Source organism: Haliotis cracherodii, unplaced genomic scaffold (genome assembly GCF_022045235.1).
Source record: "Haliotis cracherodii isolate W230 unplaced genomic scaffold, xgHalCrac1.p SCAF_6, whole genome shotgun sequence".
Taxonomy (NCBI): Eukaryota; Metazoa; Mollusca; class Gastropoda; order Lepetellida; family Haliotidae; genus Haliotis; species Haliotis cracherodii.
In genome coordinates this window covers 5,008,512-5,032,754 of record NW_027266319.1, presented here as the reverse complement: position 1 = coordinate 5,032,754, position 24,243 = coordinate 5,008,512, and the positions used below count along the sequence as shown (strand labels likewise).

The 24,243-nt window shown below is 41.3% G+C and overlaps 1 protein-coding gene across 3 annotated transcripts in view; it reads left to right on the top strand.

The window, feature by feature from the left end:
- Nucleotides 1-24,243, top strand: part of LOC139445046 (uncharacterized) — a 218,368-nt gene that overhangs the window by 23,020 nt on the left and 171,105 nt on the right. The window contains exon 1 of one of the 3 annotated variants that reach the window (XM_071226111.1): nt 21,216-21,280. The exons of the other annotated variants lie outside the window; for them this stretch is intronic. Coding sequence (XP_071082212.1) covers nt 21,241-21,280 — 40 coding nt within the window. The 5' untranslated portion in view covers nt 21,216-21,240. Of the gene's footprint in view, nt 1-21,215; nt 21,281-24,243 lie in introns of those variants that run through there. 3 annotated transcript variants of the gene reach the window in all.

The window sequence follows — 24,243 nt, the reverse complement described above, 5'->3', positions numbered from 1 at the left end:
TGGTTTGAGGTCGGTACGCCACTACTCTGGAAGAAGTGGTACAAGCCTGTGTAGTTTGTGATGTCGTACTCGATGTCCTGTCCCCCCTTCTTGTGCACCATGACGAAAGGGCATAGAGATGTTCCTTTGGGATGTTGATCTGGTCAACCTTGAGATCCGGTCGGGCCTTGTAGTGGTTGATCGGAATGTCTGACTTTTCCACTAGTAATTAAAGTTCTTTGGTATGAACTCTTTTATCCCTGCTGACGTTATCCTAACGTTCAATTTCAGTGTGCCTCAACAAGCGTAAGAAAGCATTGTACATGTTCTGATAAACCACACTGATGCAATTAAGCAAATGAATATTTGCTGTGGGCAAATATCTATTTTCTATATATATATTTGTGGATATGAAGCATTCTACTCAATTGTGGATACACTGGGCAGACAGAATTGTGTTTATTTCCAGGCCATCCTGATCGTCGTTTACTACTATAAGGTGTATGTTTTGAGGCAAGATCAAAGGCGCCGCACAGCATTTATTAGATAACAGACGGGGTCGTCCGTTTCGCTTTAAACAACCACACCACCCTGTCTGTGGGGGTTATATAATCGGTGCGCAAATAACTGTCAAGTCCACTGCCGGGCTGATGCGGTGTCAGTGTCAGCGATGAACATGAATGCTCAAATTATAGACCTGTAGCACTCACAAGTTGCTCAGCCAAAATATTTGAAAAGTGTATATTCAATTCTCCGATAACAGCAAATATAACCTTAGAAATAGATTCAACATACAAACAATCAAACAATCAAATGTAGAGCTACAGACCTATGCTTAATAATAATTTCTTCTGGATATGATCAACCTGCGGAACCCTCTATCCGATGAAGTAACTAATGCTCGCTCATGAAAAGAAATCAAATCATTAATTAATCGTTCTGATGCAATTACTAATAATTTTGACTTCAAATATTTTCATAGATCATGCCAAATTGTCCACTTAGGTTCGGATGCAGTGACTTAAACGCTGATAAGTTTAGACGACATGTATCAGACATACCAGACTGCACTTGTGGCTATCACCTTGAAGATGAAATTCACTTTTTCTATAACTGTCAAAAAATACGATAATATCAGAAACACTGTGTATTTCTACACACATGGGTATGGTCTAAAAATGATATTACGTGGCAGTAGTGAAGCAGTTCTACAAACATGACTCTTCTTAAATCAGTTCACGACATCATTGTCAAAAGCAAAAGGTTTGAGTAGCTTAATTTTACGCATGTAGTAAAGGAAAACTGCATTACCTTATTTCACAGACACCACTTGCTTCAGTGTATTGGCTTCGTGTATTTCATTTGTGCATTTTGTATGTTTATGTTCATCACTCTCTTATATATATCCAGCTGTTGTTAAGTTGTTACCTGGAGAGGTATTACATAAGCAAGTTTTGCTTGTTTACCGATCCAGATTTCTTTTGAAATAAAAATACGTTTAAGCCAACACAGTTAACCCTAAAACACATGATTGTAAACTATTCAAAAAGGGGCACTAATCTCTGGCTTCTTCTCGGGTGTCGAACTCAAACTCAAACTCACTTATTCTTAGAATAACATGACATACAATTATCTACAATTTTTATTACGTACAATTTAACAAAAATAATAAAAATAGGATACGTGGATACTAATACAATTTACCAATTGTATTGTACACATTGTTAAGGAATTTAGATAGGCCTTTTAGATTTCTTACACTGTTAGTGGTCATAATTTTCTTAAATGTTTGGAAACTTAAGATATTGCTTATTTAAAGGGGCACTGATCTAACGCCATTCCCCGGACTGGTTGTTGCCCTTGTTATTGTTTTTTCCCCCGTGAGTACCCGGATGATACGCAACGCAACTGAGCGTGACCAGAGACTGGGCTACCGTCTGCAAGGACAGCTAAATAAACTTGGAGGCTGGAGGCAATATTTGTTTTACGCATTTTTGCATAAACACTGATTGGTTAACTGTGATCTATAAAGATTCGACAAAGGGCGCATGTTAAATAATTTCTTCAGCCTAAACAAACAGACAAAAAGAACGGCGGAGCTCATCGGAAGTCGTCATTTGGAAATACCCCAGATGGTTATAGTTTAATACTAAAAAAGTATCCATGCAGTGAAAGCATTTTCGGATTTCGGATTGTGTAATACGATTACTACTCCCTTGTTGTCATACACGTTTTCTCGTATAACCCTACACTTGTGTATTTGTCGTCATTCACTTGATCCTCAGTTAATGAATTTATTACAGGTACAATTAGTGGTAGCACCACTTAGATTACCTGACAAAGGTTCTCATTTGGCATTTATTGTGTCTGGGGTAATTATTCAATCTAAATCCAGGTTTGAAGTGAGGTTATGTAATATGCACGTGGCAGCCCAGCAAGAGATGAATGATAAGTTGATTTACTTTTTTTTGTAAATCAACTGATCGTTCCTAGTCATCAAAGGAATAACAGGAAATACGTTGATTGATTAATCATTGTTATCTTGCACAGTGGATATGTCAAAAGTGAGTGTTTACATGTCTAGGTTTACTAAAACAAAGGGAATACACTCATATCATGGCGTGAAGTGCCGATGTAAAAACAACATACAATTTGTTCAAAGGGTTAACTGATAATACGTTGATTGGTTGCTCATTGTTATCAAACTCAATGGGTTTTTTAGGAACCGTCGACGTAATGAAACTGCCCACATTGCAAACAACAAGAAACACCGGAACACGTACTCATTCACTGCACACACTACCAAACACACCGAACAACACTACAGACCACCCTAAATCTTAAAACCGGACTTACACTAGAATCAATCCTAAATCCACAAAATAAATTAGAAAAATTCAAAGCCTTAGGCATATACCTAATAAAAACAGGACTAATTAGTCGCATTTAAACCCCAAATAAAATATTAAAACCAAAACTACTTTATTAGATAACCACCCAACACACACAGCTCCCTTAGTTCGTCCCCCACCCACTCTTGGCATTCTTTCCAAATCTCAAAATTTCAAAATTACTATATGAGTAACCCCTAAAGCCCCCTCCTGGGTTGCACAAACTCACTTTTCCCCTTTTTGGAAACACATTAAATGGCCTGGCCGGGCCCGTGTGCGACATACGCTTGCAGTCGGAAAGCGCACGTTAAATCTCCAATATATGTAAGTAAGTAATGAAAATAGTTGTCACGTGGCCTTTCTCAGCCGACCCTTGAGACTTGACACCCGAATCGATATATATCTTTTAGAATATTTGATAGTTACAGAGACACGTGACATCGAATAAGTTATTTTGTATAGCTGCAGACGAGTGGGATATTATTCCTTTGTGTGGATATTCACGGATACATTCCTCGAATAAGGAAGCTGCCTATTTATACACATAAATTTAGTAAGTTGTAATTATGGTATTTGCATTTTGTTTTCCTTCATTTGAACCGATTCGTTCTTGTTTTTCTACGTCTTGGTTGGGAAATTCTTCAATGAGCGATAGACGTTGTTTTCACAGGTCATTTCCTTTGTAAGCGTGTATAGATTACCGTCAATTTGTAAAATGTGATTCTCTCAGGCAATTTTTAAAATGGGTAAATATTTTAGTCATTTTGACTAAAAAATCTGTCCAGATTGATTAAGACGATCAAAAGGGCCTACAAACATCACAACAGATTATTATGTAGGATTAGAAGCCAAACAACATAGAAATGTACTTTTCAACGTAACATTTTCAGTCTCTTGGTGATGACATTAAACATCAAAATGTTTGGAATTCGTTATCATAATAATACAGATGGAAATGTTTTTCAGTCACTTTGTAAAATAACTGAATATTTAGACGTTTAATAAATATGTTACACATTTTGACAGTAAAAAAATATACACACTATAAAAAAAGCAATGCTCAGGTGAAATATTTACTTTGTGTTGCAAGTCAAAATAGTGTAAACGAAAATCGCAAAATTACCAAGCAAGTGACTTATCAAAACTTCGTCACCATTACCGATGCTACCCACAAAGATGCCTACATTTCCTTATTATCTCGAAAACTGTATTTCATTTTGTTGATCAATGTGACCATACGCTCTTATTACTACCGGTATCCATAAAAGTGACTAATGTGCTTACGAATGGCGCAACAGAGGTCGCGAGCTAGTCTAGATTTCTGCTATACATCCGGGTACTCACTGGGAAAAAACAATAACAACGGCAACAACCAGTCCCGGGGAATTGCGTTAGATCAGTGCCCCTTTAAGAGTTCATATCGCCGTTGGTGAAAAGCTTCACATTGGAATAAATAACGCAATTCATCTCCCACAGCGATAGATTCACAGAGTGGACACTGGCTGTCTTCCCTGGGAATGTTCAGCCATCGACCTGTTTCAACTGGTAATCCTTGGTTAGAAAGTTCTGACTTTAATTTTGAGAGCAGTAGATATTTCGCAAATGAAGGTTGATTCTTCAGGTAATACGACCTTTGGATTTCCGCTTGGGCTTTCCAGCTGCCGTGAGTCAATTTGCTCGTTAACGCAACCGAGCGTGACAAGAGACTCGGCTACCAGTCTGCAAGGACAGCTAAATAAGCTTACGTATTTTTGAAAACTGATTGGTTACCCGTGATCTATGAAGATTTCAACAAAGGGCGCATGGTAATTAATTTCTTCAGCCTAAACAAACAGACAAATAACGGCGAAAGCTCATCGGATGTCGTTATTTGGAAATATCCCTGATGGTTACAGTTTAATAATAAAAAAATATCCCTGAGTGAAAGCATTTGCGGATTTCGGATTGCGTGGATACAATTACTACTACCTTGTTGTCATCCACATTTTCTGGTATAACCCTACACTTGTGTATTTGTCGTAATTCACTTGCCACTCAGTTAATGAATTTATAACATGTATACTTAGTTGTAGCACCTCTCAGATTACCCGATAAAGGTTCAAAATTGGTATTTCTTGTACCTGGGGTAATTATTCAATCTAAATCCAGGTTTGAAGTGAGGTGGAATGTGAATTATGTGATATGCACGTGGCGGCCCAGCAAGAGATGTATGGTCAGTGGCTTTACTTTTTCTGTAAATCAACTGATCATTCCCAGACATCAAAGGATCAACAGGAAATACGTTGATTGATTAATTACTATTATCTTGCACAGTGGATATGTCAAAAGTAAGTGTTTACATGTGAAGGTAGGTTTACTAAACGTAGGCAATACACTCATATCATGTCGGGAAGTACAGATGTAAAAACAACATACTTTGTTCAAAGGGTAACCGATAATACACTGACTGGTTGTTCATTGTTATCTAACTCAATGTATGTTTTTAAGAACCGAGGACATTATAAAAATAGTTGTCACGTGGGCTTTCTCAGCAAACTTGGCACCTATGTGAAACAATTGAAACAAACTAAGTGATCAGTTAAGAAACGAACACGGGTTATAATATTCGATACATTTAAATAACGTTTAAAAACGATATATTTAAATATTTTAATATATTTCATATATATTCCAAATATTGTTTCCAAATATTGTTTCCAAATATTGTTTCCAAATATTGTTTCCAAATATTGTTTCCAAATATTGTTTCCAAATAATTATTATTAAAGTATTTGATTCTCACATAGACATTTGACATCGAATAAGTATTTTTGTACAGCTGCAGACGCAATGGATATTGTTCCTTTACGTTGAAATTCCCTGATACATTATAACTTTGGTAGGTTGTAATAATTATATTTGCATTTGGTTTTCATTCATACGCTGCAGCTTTGAACAGAATCATTCTTGTTCCTTTCCGTTTGGTTGGGAAGTTTTTCGATGCGCGATAGACGTTGTTTTCACAAGTATTTTCTTTTGTAAGCGTGTATATGTTACAGTCAATGTGTAAAATATGATTCACTCAGGCAATTTATTAAATATCTAAATATTTCAGTCATTTTACAAATTGACTGAATAATCCATTCATTTATTTAACCGACTGACTAAAAATGATAAAGACGATCAAAAGAGCTTAAACACATCACAATATATCAATTATGCTAAGAAAAGAAGCCCAACAATACAGAACTGTACTTGGTGATGATATTAAACATAAACATTTATTTGGAATCCGTTATCATATTAATAAAGATGGACATATTTTTCAGTTAATTTGTAAAATAAACTGAATATTTAGGCGTTTAATAATTTTCCTTGGTGAAATATGTTTACATTTTGAATGTAAACATATACACACGGTGAAATAAGCAATGTTCAGATGAAATATTTACTTTGTGTTGCAAGTCAAAATAGTGTACACAAAGATCGCACAATTACCAAGCAAGTGACCTACCAAAACTGCATCAACATTACCGATGCTCCCCACAAACATACCTACATTTCCAAAACTGTATTTTATTTTTGTTGATCAATGTGACCATACGTCCTTCTACTATCAATAAAAATGCGCCTACGAATGGGGAGCACAGGTCGCGAACAAGTCTAGATTTCTGCTATATCATCCGGGTACTCACTGGGAAAATACAGTAATGCACAGGTAGCAACTACTCCCGCGGAATTGCTTTAGATCAGTGCTCCTTTGTACGTTGAAATACTATATATTGTGAATGCCAAAATGATGTATCAAGGATCAAGTAGAAGATACATTGACAGTAGCGCTGGGGGTTTATTCAACAGACCCGTGAAAATAACACTGCTGTATCTTACTATTTATTTTAGATGACGCTGTCAAAGCTCACTTCTCCTGGCGGCCATTATCGAACGGCCAGCTAAAACACAACCCCGCGCTTACGTCTACAGGTCTCTTCCTGTAGTACGGTAATTAGTATTCTCTCCCTCAAGTGTATCCTCAATGATATAACCCACCCTCATTAATTACATGCTGCTCTTTTCCAGCCTCACGGCTATGGAGCTGAGATAAAGAGTCCAAGTCATCATAAATTAATTAGGCTCCAATAAAAACAATGCGCCGCCAAACCTCATACATATTATCACTGAAAGTCGTACTACAGACGGTTAATGTCAAATCACAATAAAAGCATTTCAATTGCAATAACATGTTCCAGGACCATGTATTCTCTTAACACCATCGAATTTAGAAGCAATGGTCGTATAAAACAAGACAAATCTATTTAAACACAACAGTATTCATGTTATTCCCACAAAATCACATAAAGAAAGGAGACATTAGCAAATACATGTGTATTATCATTTTTCGTCAGGATAACAACATTTTCTCTCCTTGTTACCACCTCCAGGTTCAGCTTAACACGGGTCTTCCTTTGGTCAAAAGTTTGTTCCCCCTCTAATGAGTGTGTCACGCGTTGCACACGAGTGGCGGACGGGGTGCACACCCGTGTGCAACGCGTTGCACACGGGTCTCACACGCGTGACCAACCCGATGCACACTGGTTGCGTAACGCGTTGCCCATGCGTGTAAGGGGAATGAACTTCTAGGCAGTAGTGTACTACTACTACAACTACTACTTTCACGACTAGCACCGCCGCTACTACTACTGCTACTATTTTCATTACTACTACTACTACTACTACTACTACTACTACTACTACTACTACTACTACCCGGAGTAATGTTGCTGTAATATTGCTACAAGAGGCGTAAAACCGTCCTCACCCTCTCCACGAGCTGGAGTATTGGGTAGTTAATCAGTTCACAGTCCACTTCTCCCCTCCACATCGGGTCCTATTCCACTCATGATTTCAAATCACCAATCGCATTTAGTGACAGCCCGCTTAAAATTAATTTTAATATACAGCCCCATAACTGTCACGACCACACCTACAATCACATCTACTAAAAAAGAAAGGACTGTCGGAAATACTAGAACAATGCTTTCTACCCGTTAAAAATATCGAGAAACTACGGATCTACCTACTTGTAGTTTTGAAGTATTTGTCACAAGGAGTCCTATCGACAAACATAGTCCTGCGTGAGGTCATCTCCAGGGGCATATGTTAGGTAATTACATCAGAGTTTAGACTGTGTCCTACCTGCGTGACAGCACACATTTAATTTCTAAGTTTATCATCATTTTACCTGTAAAAGTACCTTTTTAAGCTAATCACAGTCTCAGTTAGGATAGGCTAGATTAGTCAGAATTGCGTAATTTTGATGTACGCTATTTATTAATTAAAGCCAGAAAGGCTTTTTTCTAGCATTTCCGACAGTACTGTTTCTTTCAAAACATTCTATCACCTCATCTACACTGACATTTAAAACGTTTCTACCTGGTGACACTGGAGATATGACATATATGGGCAAAAAACCGACACCACATCCGAGAACACCTACGCTTAAACTGATACTTCAAACATGATACCGACACTTCCATTTTGAAACAAAACAAGACACTAATACCGTACACGATGTCGTATTGGCCTCCAAGATGATATGTTTTTGACGTCGTCATTTCTAATTAAGAGAATTTGCGAGATACTAATTACAAAAAAATGGAACATTAATAAGTTGTGATATACACATACAAGATCAAGTTGCATCCGTATCGGGTGATACAGTGTGAGTCAACTTGTTCCTGCGGAATCTGAGAATCTGCTGATATTTGTGTTGTCTGGCAACAGAGCTATCTGTCTGCAATGGATATACTGTGATTGACTATTGTGAGGTGAAATGTGGTTTAATGTCGCGTCCAAGATTATTGCACTTTTACAGCGACGTGCATGGACGCGTGTGTGTGTGTCTGTTTGTACTTGTCCGGACTGATGCCGATTAATAGTGCCATCCTACTGAGATACCTTGCCGCAGTTTAACATGAATACCCCACTCAGACACAGTATACTGACTCGGAGCCGACCAGTCCTTGTTTTAGCCCCTTAATGCCGAGCGCCAGACAGGGTAACAACATGTACCTTCTGGGATGACTCGGCCGGGGATCGAACCCCGGATCTTCCGCTCTCCGGGCGGACGCTCTACCACTAGACCACGGAGGCGGCGTCTGGTTTTGTAGTCTGTACGTGTTGAGGATCTAGTCAACATAAAGGTGTCAAACAAGCTATCCACAGCCTTGCATTTTCAGAAGAATAGATCACAAATATAACTTGTATGTAGTTTTGCTGTGTAATGGTTCTAAAAGATGGGTTCAAAGGTTCGAGAAAAAGTGGAGAGAAAGCCTAATTCCGTATTATTTTTAAAAACAACAATTATTTATATCCATTTATATCCAACATAGAACTTTTGAACGGCTCCATGAGAATGTTGTGACGTTTCTATTATGATGAATTATAACAGAAACACAGGTGACAGAAGCTGGTAAGTTATAATGACTGCGAAATCTAAAACGGCAAACAACAGAGTGTATGTGATAAAGGTCAAGCACACACCACCGACTCTGATCACATGATATGGTTGGAACTGTCAGTTGTAGATCTAGGATGATAATCGCTCATTGCGAAATATTATACCAAGTCGTAAAGTTGTTGTAAGTAGGGATGCTGACGTATTATTCAGTTTTTTTCACAGGGCTTTCAAGATTTAATGAATGTCAAAGATTTCAGTTTGCACATTAATGCGACGTTAACACCGTCTGACACAGTTTGTTGCGTAATGCAGCTGCATTGCTTGTTACACGGGATAATAACAGGTCTTTATAACAGGTCTTTATAACAGGTCTTTATAACAGGTCTTAATGACGCCTTGAAACATTTGACATTGACTTTCACTTGGTGGAACACAACACCTGTTCCTAGTTTTCTCCTTCACTCCTGTCTGACTGTCTGTGTTTGTCTGTCTGTCAGTCTCTGACTCATTCTGTCTGTTTCTGACTGTCTGTCTGTCTCTCTGTCTGTCTGTCTGTCTGCCTCTCTGTCTGTGTGTCTTTGTCTGTCTGTCTGTTTCTTTGTCTGCATGTCTGTCTCTGTCTGTCTGTGTGTCTTTGTCTGTCTGCCTGTCTGTTTGTGTGTCTTTGTCTGTCTGCCTGTCTACGTGTCTGTCTGTCTCTAACTGTGTTTGTCTGTCTCTCTTTGTCTGCCTGTCTGTCTCTGTTGGCCTGCCTGTCTGTCTCTCTCTGTGTCTGTGTGTCTTTGTCTGTCTGCCTGTCTGTTTGTGTGTCTTTGTCTGTCTGTCTGTCTCTGACTGTCTGTTTGTCTGTATCTCTGTCTGCCTGTCTGTCTATCTTTGTCTGCCTGTCTGTCTCTGTCTGTCTGCCTGTCTGTCTCTGTCTGTCTGCCTGTCTGTCTCTGTTTGTCTGTCTGAATGTCTGTCTTCGTCTCTGTGTCTGTCTGTCTGTGTATATCTATCTTTCTATTTAAAAATGTATATGTCTCGCTCTGTCGCTCTGTGTCTCGCCTCTGTATGTTGTGTGGCGTGGCGTGGCGTGGCGTGGCGTGGCGTGGCGTGAAAGCTAAAGCCGTTTTGCACTATACCCAATTTGGTTCAATTTATAAGATAGAAATTATGAAACAAGGTTGATACTTTTTGTAGTAATACTCACAAATAAACACATAATTCTTGTAATAAATCATTACATTCAAACATTTTGCAACAGACATCAAAAGTGAGGTGAGTGTGTGCAATCTGTATCAGGAAAATCAATGTACATTCCTCGCCAAAGTATCCAACTCTCATCAGATGATACAAATCCCCGTGCAGCTCACACGACGGGGCTACTTGACTACATGTTGCGATCTATGCGGCAATTGACGGGGCTGTCATTTTACTTGTCGTGTAAGATAATATTCCCATGTGGAAATGTCACGACAAAGTCCAGAGCTACAGTTGACGCTGTTGCCGTTGTTCGGGCCTTATACGTCCTCGTCGACGAGGATATCATTAGGTGGTTAGTGCTCGACACAGCAACACGTGTTGGGGGGCATTGGGAAGGCTGTGTTAGAACTAGATTTGGATATCGGGTTTTGTGCTTAATTTGTTCAGGTTTTTTTTGCGCGGATTTCAAATAGGACATTATTGTCCCTATTGGAACAGTATACCACAAGTGATCCGGGCCTTACTGTACCAGAAAGTGCAATTTGTATAGACGCCAGAAGTGATCTCTTTTCAATCCAGGCCTCACTGTCCCAGATAGTACAATTTGTATAGATGCCAGAAGTGATCTCATTTCAATCCAGGCCTCACTGTCCCAGATAGTACTGTTTGTATAGACACCAGAAGTGATCTCATTTCAATCCAGACCTCACTGTCCCAGATAGTACATTGTATATAGATACCAGAAGTGATCTCATTTCAATCCAGACCTCACTGTCCCAGATAGTACAGTTTGTATAGATGCCAGAAGTGATCTCATTTCAATCCAGACCTCACTGTCCCAGATAGTACAGTTTGTATAGACGCCAGAAGTGATCTCATTTTATTCAACATTTAATCTTTTTTAAGGTTGGTGTTTATATATTCTTGAACGTACTGCATTTCAATCGAAATGCTGTTGATCTCACTTATCATTTGACCTAGATATATAGTTCATATAGATGCTGAAAGTGATAATTATATAAAATAACACTGTACACATGTATCATCACATGATATATATTGCATATGGTAACCGTCGTCTCCAATAGTGTTATGATGACATACTGCTTGTCTATTTACCTCGGTTTTGAATAATATGAATCTAAGTCTTTAATAGGCATTGGGAAGTTGGGAGAACATGAATACATGCCACTTAATATGGAGAGCAACTTCTATTATTCCTTGTCACGACGTTTCAGAGCTACTTTTTGCTCCTTCATCAGGGGGCGGTCGGGTAGCCTAGTGGTTAAAGCGTTCGCTCGTCACGCCGAAGTCCCGGGTTCGATTCCCGACATGGGTACAATGTGTGTACCTCATTTCTGGTGTCCCCCGCCGTGATATTGCTGTAATATTGCTAAAAGCGGCGTAAAACCATACTCACTCACTCACTCCTTCATCAGGTGGATGCTGAGTTAGTGCATAACGTCAGGTATACACATCATGATATGTTTACACAACAAAAGGCGGGATGACGGTGCACAGATAACAATACAATTTCGTAAGTGTGGTAAGTGATTTGGGTGGTGTTTAAATATTTTGATGTAAGAGGTTGTCGGGGCTGATTGGGATTGGGTGGGGTAAGGGTTGTTGTAAGTGATTGGATGGTGGTGTTTACAACAGGACTTGACTGTTCAAAAACTGTAATCAAGAGTTCTGATCCGGGTAAGATAGAGGGGCTTCTCTTTATCAATAAGCGTCATTGTATACAAAACAATTATGTTTTTCCCCTAACATGCAAATTTGTTTTAATGACCCTTTCTAATCGCCATCGGTTCTTTTATTACTCACTTCCCCATGTTACCGCCATACTCCCTCAACCATTTTATGTTAGTTTTACAAACATATCAACACATTGGCAACCCTTCTAATCCCCTTGTACCTTCTCTGACCCCACATTAAAGGGTAGCACCCTTATCCTCACCTGCCAGAGTCCCTTTCTTTATCTAAGTTATATTATTGATCTTTTAAACCATTGTTCATTTGTCTGAAATCCAGAATTACAAGCTACAATGTTTCAATATGGTAGCAGTTTGGGTCAGGGGTTTAATTCGTCTGCGCACTCAGCTACCTTTTGTTTACAAGCCAGGCCAACTTGTACCCAAATGACCATGTCCAATGAGGTCACTTGGTGTGGTCACTACCTGCTCATCAACGCCTCGCTGATTCTCCACAATGAAATGCTACCTCACAAACCTTTGTGTCATCGTTGAACTATTGGCATGTCCTTTTCCCCGCCGGTTTAAATACTCCTCATCTCTCGCACCAGAACAGATCTTGATGTGCCAAGCCTCGCTACCTCTTCTCATGTGGTTATAATAGTTATTTTTCTAAGCATTCTGATATATTTTATGAGACCCTATCTCGCGGATATCATGTTCTATAGCTCGGATCGTTACAACCAGTGAAGCAAGTGTTTGTTTTACGTCTGTCAGGAGACATCTACCCGCCTCGAGCATTTGGGTGAGTTTGCCAAATTTATTATTTAGAAAGTAAACAATATACACATGGTAGAAATGATTGCGGTACTCTTCAGGGACAGATATACGTACGTTCAGCGCCTGGGGTGATATTTCAATACATACTGGGTCAGTAGCTTGTAGATCACTAGGGCTCTATGTGTGTTCCTTGCTGGGAGCTTAGATAGAACTGAATCCACTGACCCATATTTCTTTAAAGGCCACACTTCATCTTATTTAGGACAATAAGGGTATGAAGTTGAGATCTGAACTGGAGAAGTACCCTGTCCAACCTATAGCACCCTTCATAAACACATGCAAAGGCAAGTCAATTACTCTCTGAAAACAGCACGGGAACATATAATACAAGTCAAAATAGAGAACTGTATCCGACATCTGATGCATCAAATTTGGAAATGTCCTCCGCACGCCTACCGTAACTATTTTTGAAAGTTTTATTAAATAAAAGCGATAAAATCATTTCGATATTTATAAGACATCTCTGAAAAAACGAAGAGTTCGTTGTAGGATTCCGACTGAGTCATTAGCATGTGTTTATGAATCACTATCAAACAGTGATGACACCAGGTGTTCACTATAAGATGAGCGTATCCTGCCACATTTGTGGCACCCATCACAAACACATGCACAGGCAAGTTAATTATACCACTGACCAAAACACGAGAACATATGGTACAAATCAAAATAAGGAATTGCACCTCACATATTTTTTGTCACTGATGCGTCAAGTGTTGATTCCTCCTCCAAATAGCTACCATAAAACGTTCTGAAGACTTTACTGAAACCTTGAATGTTGCAACCATGATCAAACAACTTTTAAGCAAGAGTCATATGCTGCTCTTTGAGGTTTTTTTTAAAAAAAATGCTCACTTGTACCTCAAAAGTTGCGAAATTTAGACACCAGGGGCTGAAGGTGCTGGAATATTGTTCGACATATAGGGCAAGCTGACAATTGGAAATTCTTGTGGAATGTGACGCTATTATATATATTCAGTCAGTCATCCCTCTGTCATCAGTTGCATAGTTGCCTCCCTTATTCGTGTCAGGATTCGCTGACCATTCGAACCCATACTCAGCGAATCCTGCTTCACCCTGATTATTATCCTTGGTATGTCTGTACATTACCCGTACTTTGGCATTCGCCAAATTGAAAAAATGTCTGCGACCAACGTCCCCTACCACCCATAATGAGCCGACTCGCCATGTAAGGAATTGCAGTACATTTCATGGCGACGTACTACCTGTAAACATAGGAATCTCTTCCACGTCTTGTTAGTATTCGACTGCATGCCAAGTCAGTATACGTCCGGTGAAAGAAAGGGTGGCGACGTGGCCAAGTGGTTAAGTTCCCACGCCGAATTTCCATTCCTAACACAAAATGTGTAAAGCTATTCTCTCATGTCCCCCGCCGTGATATTGCTGGAATATTACTAAAAGCGGCGCAAAACCCCTATATACTCAAGTAAAGGATGCCCTTTCTTAATTATGATTAAAATAACTGATATTTGTTCAGCCGTTATCGTCACATCCTTGGTATCATAATTAATATGTTCAATAGCCATGTTGAAGGACACAGATTGAAATAGCCGCTGCACGATCTTGATACTGGAATACTAGAATTCAAGAATACTAGAATAATGAAGTTGCCCAACCAGTGCAGCAACAACCATTCCCTCGTTCTCTACTTTACGCTCGACTGGCAATATAACCCCGCAATATAATGAAAGCTCATAATTGAGGAATATTACGTTATTATGTGTTGACAAAAGGTTAATCTGGCGATATCGAGGCTCTGTACACTGACGACAATGTCTAACCCCATCAATCCGCGTTATCCTGTTCGTATTCATCACAGCAACCCTGAAGAGGCATCGGTGTTCGTAGGCTTAACTCTACCACGCCAGGAACCGGTCTGGTCACAATTTTAAGAGTGGAATTAGATCATTATACGTTACAGTTTCACAGCTTGGCATCCACTTCAATGTGGCAAACATGCTTGTCGTTGATGTTCTAGATTTCTATTCACGCCTTGGTTGGTTGGTTGGTTGGTTTGTCGTTTAACGCCGCACTCAGCAATACTCCAGCTATATGACGGCGGTCTGTAAATAATCGAGTCTGGACCAGACAATCCAGTGATTGACATCATGAGCATCAATCCACGCAATTGGGATTAATGACATGCATCAACCAAGTCAACGAGCCTGACCACCCGATCCCGTTAGTCACCTTTTACGACAAGCATAGTCGCCTTTTACGGCAACCATGGGTTGCTGAAGACCTATTCTACCCCGGAATCTTCACGGGTCTCACGCCTTGGACAATGTGAGTGGAGTAAGCGTTTTAATGAATATATGCTCACGCGGATACCTTGCATGTTGGTTTATATAATATTATGAAGACTTCATATTCAAGAGATATTTGATTGGTTCTATGCACAAACGAACAAACTGGTTTGTTGTGTGAATAGACGCTCATACACGCAGCACAAGTGACGTCATAGATCCATGACTCCAGATGTATCATTTGTCTCGAGCAGGCTTAGCGTGTCAAGTTTGGAAGTCACGTGCAGCATATCGTGATAAGAATAAAGACACTGTGGTAACACTTGACTGACTGCTAGCTTTGTCACTAATCGGTACACATTGGAAACATCTACTTAACGTTATTACTTTTCTATATGTGTCTATGGTTCGCCTTCTCTTGGCGGTGAGTATATTTCGACTTAGTTTAATGTAGAAAAATATGTCTTGTTTGTTACATAGATATGTTCGTTCAGGAAAGACAATTTAACAGCGGGCAGTTAGTCTAGCGTAGCTTAGTGGATAAAGCCTTCGCTCGTCACACCGAAGGCCCGAGTTTGATCCCCCGCGTATGTACACTGGGGGAAGCTCATTTCTGGTGTACCTCTACGTGATATTGCTGGAATATTGCTAATAGCGGCGTAAAATCACACTCACTAACTCTTGTTTTGCAAAACGTGAGGTGGGGTGGATGGTGAGTGGGGTGGGGTGGGTGGAGAGTGAGGTGGGGTGGTGGAGAGTGAGGTGGGGTGGATGGGGAATAGGGTGGGGTGGAGGGAGAGTGAGGTGGGGTGTGTGGAGAGTGAGGTGGGGTGTGTGAAGAGTGAGGTGGGGTGGGTAGAGAGTGAGGTGGGGTGGGGTGGATGGAGAGTGGGGTGGGGTGGGTGGAGAGGGAGGTGGGGTGGGTGGAGAGTGAGATGGGGTGTGTGGAGAGTGAGGTGGGGTGTGTGGAGAGTGAGGTGGGGTGGGTGGAGAGTGAGGTGGGGTGGGTGGAGAGTGAGGTGGGGTGGGTGGAGAGTGAGGTGGGGTGTGTAGAGAGTGAGATGGGGTGGGTGGAGAGTGAGGTGGGGTGGGTGGAGAGTGAGGTGGGGTGGGTGGAGAGTGAGGTGGGGTGGGTGGAGAGTGAGGTGGGGTGTGTAGAGAGTGAGATGGGGTGGGTGGAGAGTGAGGTGGGGTGGGTGGAGAGTGAGGTGGGGTGGGTGGAGAGGGAGGTGGGGTGTGTGAAGAGTGAGGTGGGGTGGGGTGGATGTAGAGTGGAGTGGGGTGGGTGGAGAGTGAGGTGGGTTGGGTGGAGAGTGAGGTGGGGTGGGTGGAGAGTGAGGTGGGGTGTGTGAAGAGTGAGGTGGGGTGGGTGGAGAGTGAGGTGGGGTGGTGGAGAGTGAGGTGGGGTGGATGGGGAATAGGGTGGGTGGAGGGAGAGTGAGGTGGGGTGGATGGGGAATTGGTTGGGGTGGATGGAGAGTGGGGTGGGGTGGGTGGAGAGGGAGGTGGGTTGGGTGGAGAGCGAGATGGGGTGGGATGAAGTGGAGAGTGCGGTTGTGAGAGAGATTTGAATGAACCATCCATTTCATGAAGTGCTTCACACGTGTCCCGCACCATGAACACTGCATGTAAATGGAGTTGAGAGACATCTATTAAGCATTATGTGGGCTATGAAAGGTGTCCACTCCGACTATACACGACGAGGGTATGTTTGTTTGAGTTGTGTTAACACAGGGCCGAAGTTCTCGCGTCTTTTTGAGAGACAGTTCGGGCAATCAAGAAATCTATAGTGCAAACATAATACATGATGGCAAGCCTTGTATAACATTTGTCAGGACGGGGCCTCCCTAACTGGTATGTTTTGTCGGGAATATTTAAACTGTTCCTTCAAGTGGAAATAATGAATCTAGGGGAGATTGTTAGCTGTTTCTTCTGTGAACCCCTGTCTACATCCACTGCCTGTGGTCTGAGAACTGACATCAGCGACCTCTCGACATAGTGGATGCTAGAGAGAGCGCAGAAGAGAATCCGGCAGTTTGTAGCAATTTAAGAGAAAAAGATGGCAGACGAAACTCGTTTTAACGTATGTAAGTACAATATTTCTAATGAAATCACTACAAATTATGTTTATGGTATCATTTACTGTGCAAACACTTTCTGATTTGCACTTTTCGGGGTTTTTTAAAGACTGCAAAATAAACGACATTTGTGACATTTCTATTCGTCGTAATTCAAAGTGTCTGTTTTAATAAATGCGCATAATTTGGAGCACCTTTGGTCATAACTGGTTTTCAGTGATCCATTCAAATATTTTTCACCCTTTGCCTTCTGTGCCCAATTTCGGCGAATAATCGAGACTGGCACTTGGCTTTGCCGTTTATATTGATGTTCCGCCCATTGTGACGAAACACAGATCGCCCTACGAGTTGCGGCCCTTACCCGTGCAGGATGTTATGAACATGCCTTCTTCCTTACGTCATAACATAACAGTAAAACCGGTAGTAGTTTCCTTATCGATTTGTTGTAAGATATCTTTGTTGTAGGTCTTGTGTGTATATACGCATAATAACATAATGCCTTATAAAGTAAAATTAATACATCTGATTATCAACCAGTTCTAATAATATGGTACAGTTCAGTGACGTACGAAAATGATCTTCGGAGACATAAGCATGCAAACAAACAGAAAATGAATAAAATATTTGATTTTCTATTCAAAATATGGTCTACCACCGTAATCCTCATCATGCGCACCCACATGCCACGTCAATAAAATATCAACGTGTTGCATGATTCATGAATTTATCAAAGAAACGCCTCATCTTCAAGGACAAACATACTGCGGAGAACTACAGTATTTCACTTCACAATATATTCAAACAAATCACAATGTTCCAGATTGCACTTTTGACATTTGTGTTCAGATAAGAAATACTATTTCATGTTTGTATTAACTTTGTATGTATTGTAACGATATAGGTCATTTGATCAGTCTGCGTAGTAGCGCTTTATTCCTCGTATTTCGCAAGCTCATGGCTTTTAACTGATGGTCGGGGGAGATACCATCATACCTCATACCATCAATACGCCTACACCTTCTTATTTTGACATTTGCTTTAAATGTTCTTAGGTTTATGGAAGTCCCAGTTGTTTGCTACATGGCATTTATTTGTTAAATGTTTGGCATTTACATTTGTAAACGAGCAAATTACAAGATGAATGTCCTTTAGGAAGGACGCGATTTGTAGTTTGTTTTTTTAGTATTTTAAACTGTGATAGTTTTGGTTACTACGTGGTGATCATTCGCGACTTATTCCGGGATACCTTTGTGCTTTCATTGCCATTTTTGCGACTTGGTTCCTTCTAAGCATAAACGGGCAAAGTTAAAAGAATTGTCAACTCGTTACGTAAAGATTCATTAATATTTACACCCATGTAATGATCGTGATTGAACACGTTTAACTGTATCTAAGGTATGTTTTTCGATGTTATCATATGTAAAATAAAAAATTATTCCTGAGACAATCTTTGACCGAAATACTTGAAGTCATACACACATTCTGACCAGTTGTCGTATTTTCACAACAGCCATCGATAAGGGGACGAATCTTCTTGCAGGTTACGGAAAGTGCGAGTTGTGACGGGTGCTTGATGATCTGTACATAGTGTGCTTTAAGTCCATTGAACACCCGTGGCATTGTGGGTATGGGTGCCGTAATCTGATTGGTTTGAAAACCGTTATTTAATAGGATCCGAAGCCCGGAAATTTCGGATTTCTCTTTGCGAACAGGTGCTTTTTAAATAAATATCTTTATTTCTTAATTTTATTATGGGATTCGGTTATATTGGGTTTTATTGAGTATTCTACCATAACATTGAAGAATGCTTGACCGAATGGGCAAATTAATCACTAAAAAAACACACAATTTTCATACAAAAACTTATGTGTGAATTCACGGACAAATCGATAATCTGTCAATGCTCATGCATATAGCAATGGTTGCCCATAACGCTAGAACTATACACGTTCGATATCGGAACATTATCAGATGTCTTTGTCACTCACTGTCACAAAAATTTTATCAAACCTGATGGAATCAATTTCAGAACACACACGATTTAGTAAAACATTGTCTCTCATTTCGCCTAAAGCCGGCTCGTCTTCAGCTCAAAACCGGAGGTATTGAGACATACGTCAGTGTGTTGCCATCTTCTGAACATAACTACAGATCGGGATTGTCCTTAGGGGTCATACAATGCGTAAAAAGCCCCGTCACCGTGAGGTTTCGGCAGTCATAGACAGTGAATCGAAAATAACGGTAATGAAGTTCAGTCAGGTTGAAGTTCAGGGTGGAGACATGGTGAATGTGGGTATGCACTTTAAAGCAACTGGTACATATGTACAAATTCAAAATAATTATTTGTTGAGATAATTAGGTCAGTTAAACCTGGGAGGAAAGCCCTAAGTGATGAAGGTCTCAGACGTTTACCACTTCGGTGAAACCCACGATCACGGGGGTGGTGCTGACAAACCTGGAAACATAATCGAGGGGATTCGAACCCAATCATAGATTTCTGGCGTGCCCAAGGGACGAATTACGTTGAGTAGCTTTGGAACGTTTTTTACTCCAAGTGACCCCTTTCGGGAATGGTTAAAGGTAGCCGACCTATTAAACCCATTTGTAATTACTAGTTTAAAAAAACCCTACCATTTTAAAGCGTTCTTGTCTTCATGGTAGAATTTAGATAAACTTACCGTTTTTGTAAAGCACTCGGTTCTAAATTCAACTAAGATGTATCTAATCTACAGTTAGACTCCATCATCATCATCATCATCACTTCCATCACCCTTGTTCGTGGACAGGGAGGGCGGTTAAAGCGTTCGCTCGTCACGCCGAAGACCCGGGTTCGATTCCCGACATGGGTACAATGTGTGAAACCCATTTCTGGTGTCCCCCGCCGTGATATTGCTGGAATATTGCTCCACTCACTCACTCGTGGACAGGGAAGGCCCATTTGTCAAAGCGCAGCCTTTCTCAGGGCAAAGTTCTTCCCCTAGGCGAGCTGAAAGTTTCGAATCCCACATTCCTCCTAATAATGTTTCTAAGTTTGTCAGCACCATACCCATGCTCGTCTAAGTGGTAACACTTCAAAGACCTACATCACTTCTGCCATCACTTGTTGACAAACAAAACTCATATCGTTTTAAGTTTTAAAAAGTCATTAAATCAACAACCGTGCGGCTTGATTTCTGGTCCATCACTTGATTGTCTGGTTTAGTAACATGCCACCATTATATGGCAGGAGTACAGGTGTGTGTCGTCAGGAAATAAACACCTACTTTTTATGCAAATTGTGTGATTGGCGGGTGCTACCGGAATCGCAGGACATTCTTACCCTTTTCGCGAACACCTGGGCCCACTTGCACAAAGCGATCTTAGAGCTAAGATGATGGTAACTCCAATACTTTAACATAGGCTTACAATAGTCGAAGCGCTAAGATCGCTTTGTGCATGTGGGCCCAGGTGATCATCATTTACTTACAGTGATTAATTCATATGATTTTCACTGCTATTTTTCATTATAAGTCCAATGGATTCTGCATGCTTCAGAGACGGTTAATATCTGTCCTCGACGTGTTATATTCATATGTCTATCGCTATATACACCTCGTCAGTATCAGTCCACTGGTAATAAGGAGACCAATTACGGTTTCGTATTAACCTTCTGTATAATATTACAATGCTTAATACAGGTTGACATCTACAGATAGAAATAGCTGTTTGTTAACCAGCCTCTGTCTTCGTCGTGTCCACCCTCTCATGTTGCTACTCTGTAATATACACGTTGTTGAAGAGGACAATCACGCTTGAAGTAACACCGGATCTATACACTTCAATGATGTTCCGGTACTGTGGGAGGTGGGGTTGTCCGAGGTACACGACGCAGGGATGAGTGGTGCCCCATATATCATCAGAATCCATCCCGAAAGTGAGTACGACTTTCAAAGCCATTTCCATGTAGATTCATAGTTTTCTTGTATCCAGTTTACATCGTTATGTAAGTTGATTTATGAACGTGCATGTATGCGTTAGTGGAACCTGGGTTATTGCAAGTCATGTTTGTACTTTGAACTTATGGACTTCGCACAAAGCCTGTGGTCGAACGTATGTCCTTCCTTGAATTCTCAACTGGGTATTTGTCTTTGAATTGTGTTTAATGGTGGACAGTCTTGGCTTCCTGCCTTACTACCCCATCGTAATAATCTCAGACTGTAAGTCATTGCTTCTTCTTACCGGGGGATGCAGCGATCTGTCCGTTCCTCCGTCTGTCCTCTGTCCGTTTTCGTTTCCGCAGCTTGCTATACAGATCAATCTGGTGATGAACTGGTGCCGTTTAATGATTTTGGACTAAGTCTTGTAAATACTGAACATCAATTTTCTTTTATTTGCTGAAGTGAAGGCGTCTAATGGCAATGAGCTAAAAGCGGAGTAAAAGTAGCCAAACCCCATTTCCGAATTGCACCAGATCGGAGGGGTGGGGTGGGGTGGGGTGGGGTGGGGTGGGGATGGGGGTATGTCTTGTTACTGAGTAGTTTGTGTAAGATATCCTTACAAAGCAACTCTCTCTCCCTCACTCACTACCCCTCTGCCAGGCTCACTCACCCTACCCCCCCCCCCCCCCCGCGCTCTCTCTCGCTATCTTTCTCACTCACTCCCCATCTCTCGCTCTGTTACTCTCTCTCGCTCTCTCTCACTCACTCACCCTCTCTCACTCACCCCTCTCTCGCTATCTCTCTCACTCACTCCCGCTCTCAGTTTTTTCTCTCTCTCACTCCCTCTCTCTCGCTCCCGCTCGCTCACTCACCCCCCCCCCCCCCCCCCCCCTCACCCCGCTGTCTCTCACTATCTCTCTCTCTCACTCACCCTCTCTCTCTCCTCTCTCGCAATCTCTCACTCCTTTCTCGCTCTCGGTTTCGCTCTCTCTCACTCACTCACCCTCTCTCTCGCTCTCTCACCCCTCCTCTCTCACTCTCGCTCTCAGTTTTTCTCTCTCTCACTCACTCCCTCTCTCTCTCGCTCTCTCACTCACTACCCCTCTGTCATGCTCACTTACCCCCACCCCGCTCTCTCTCGCTATCTCTCTCACTCACTCCCCCTCTCTCGCTCTCTCTCTCTCTCTCTCTCTCTCTTCCCCTCTCTTGCTCTGTCTGAGTCTCTCTCGCTGTCATCAGACATCACCATCATTTGGAATCGGAGTTCTTCATCAATATTAACCGAGAAACAAGCCGTGATGGATCTTCTATTTTAAAATGAACTTGATCGAAGACAATTATCAGGCTGCCATTGACATGTACTATTAATCATGTATTCTAAGGACTCCGCAGACTATTGATTTTGAAATCAATTTGTGAAATTCCAATAAAACTTCAACCGCATTTAGCACATACTCAGCTTAGCATGGGGATTCTGTTCAAAATAGCACTCCTTGACGGGCATCATTTATAGTTGTGAAGACTTGGCGTCCTGCTGTCAGCGTGGAAGTCGAAACTCCTTGTGGCCCTGTAGAACAGCCTCGAGGAAATCTGGGGCGGTGTAGTGGGGGTTTATCGTCGCGTTCATGATTACATATTGCAACGGGGGCAAGGGTGGCCCAGTCGTCTAAGGCGCAGCGATTCGCTGTGCAGTGTTGCGTCCCTTGGACAAGCCAGAAACCTATGATTGTGGGTTCGAATCCCGGTTCGCCCCGATTATGTTTCTAGGTTTCTCAGCACCATACCCGTACTCGTGGATTTCACCGAAGTGGTAAATGTCTGAGACCTGCATCACTTCGGGCTTTCCTCCCACATTAAACCCAACTCACTTACATATAGCAACGTGCGTGTGTGCGTGCGTGCGTGCGTGCGTGCATGTGTGTCTGCGTGTGTCTGTGTGACTTCTTGTACTAGCCTGTTGGGTTTTTTTAACGCTAGCCCACTGACATGAATACCTGGCCGAATAGTCCATGTTTTATCCCGTCAATGCTTAGCGCCGGACATGGTTACAAATATTTTTTTTAATTTAATTGTTTGTTTAATGGTTCATTGGTTGTCTAATAATTGGTAAATAATCGAGTCAATCCAGTGACTGACATCATGAGCATCGATCTACGCAACTTGGATACCGGTCCCTTAGTTTCCTCATAGGACAAGCATGTAACAGCAATTAATTTGACGTTCTTTGGTGTGTCTCGGCCGGGAATCGAACCATGGGGGAAAAGAACCCTGACCTCGAATCTGACTTGCGAACGCATTCACTACTGGGCGAGATAAGTTCGCTGATGCGTAGTGTGATAACTATAGGTAATTTTGTGTCAGTGTATTAACCACGACTTTAACGCAGCACTTGATGGGTACCCGTAAGGCACCGTGGAGTATCACGATCCGTGGACCCTCTGTCATGAAATAGCAAGTGACTAGAACACAATTAGATAGCAAGGGGTATATCCCCGTTTATGGCGACAAGTGACATCTTGACAAAGATTGATGACATATAATATATGGTATTTTCGTAAACGGACAGCGCTCAATACAAATAATTCACCATGTTCCAATAACTAATTCATGAGGGGCATGGCAAACCGAGTTGTAAACGGCGCAATAATTAACTGGACAGAGTTGTCTCCCTTGGATGTGACAGGATTATGCGAATCCAAAATTCTCATGTTATGACCTGCGTGAACTTTAAAGCTGACCAGCCTTACTGGAAACAACTGCATAGGGCGAAACCCACCTCTCTCACAACAAATTTTGATTTGCAACGCTGGTTTGACGGGGAACCCTTATGTAACATTGCATAAGGCGGGAAAAACATGTTTCCTGCAGCATTATTGATGAAAAAAACACACAACCTGACAGTGTTCCAGACTTCTCATTTAGTGCTGACCTCATTATTTGCTTTTCATTTGGAATACGG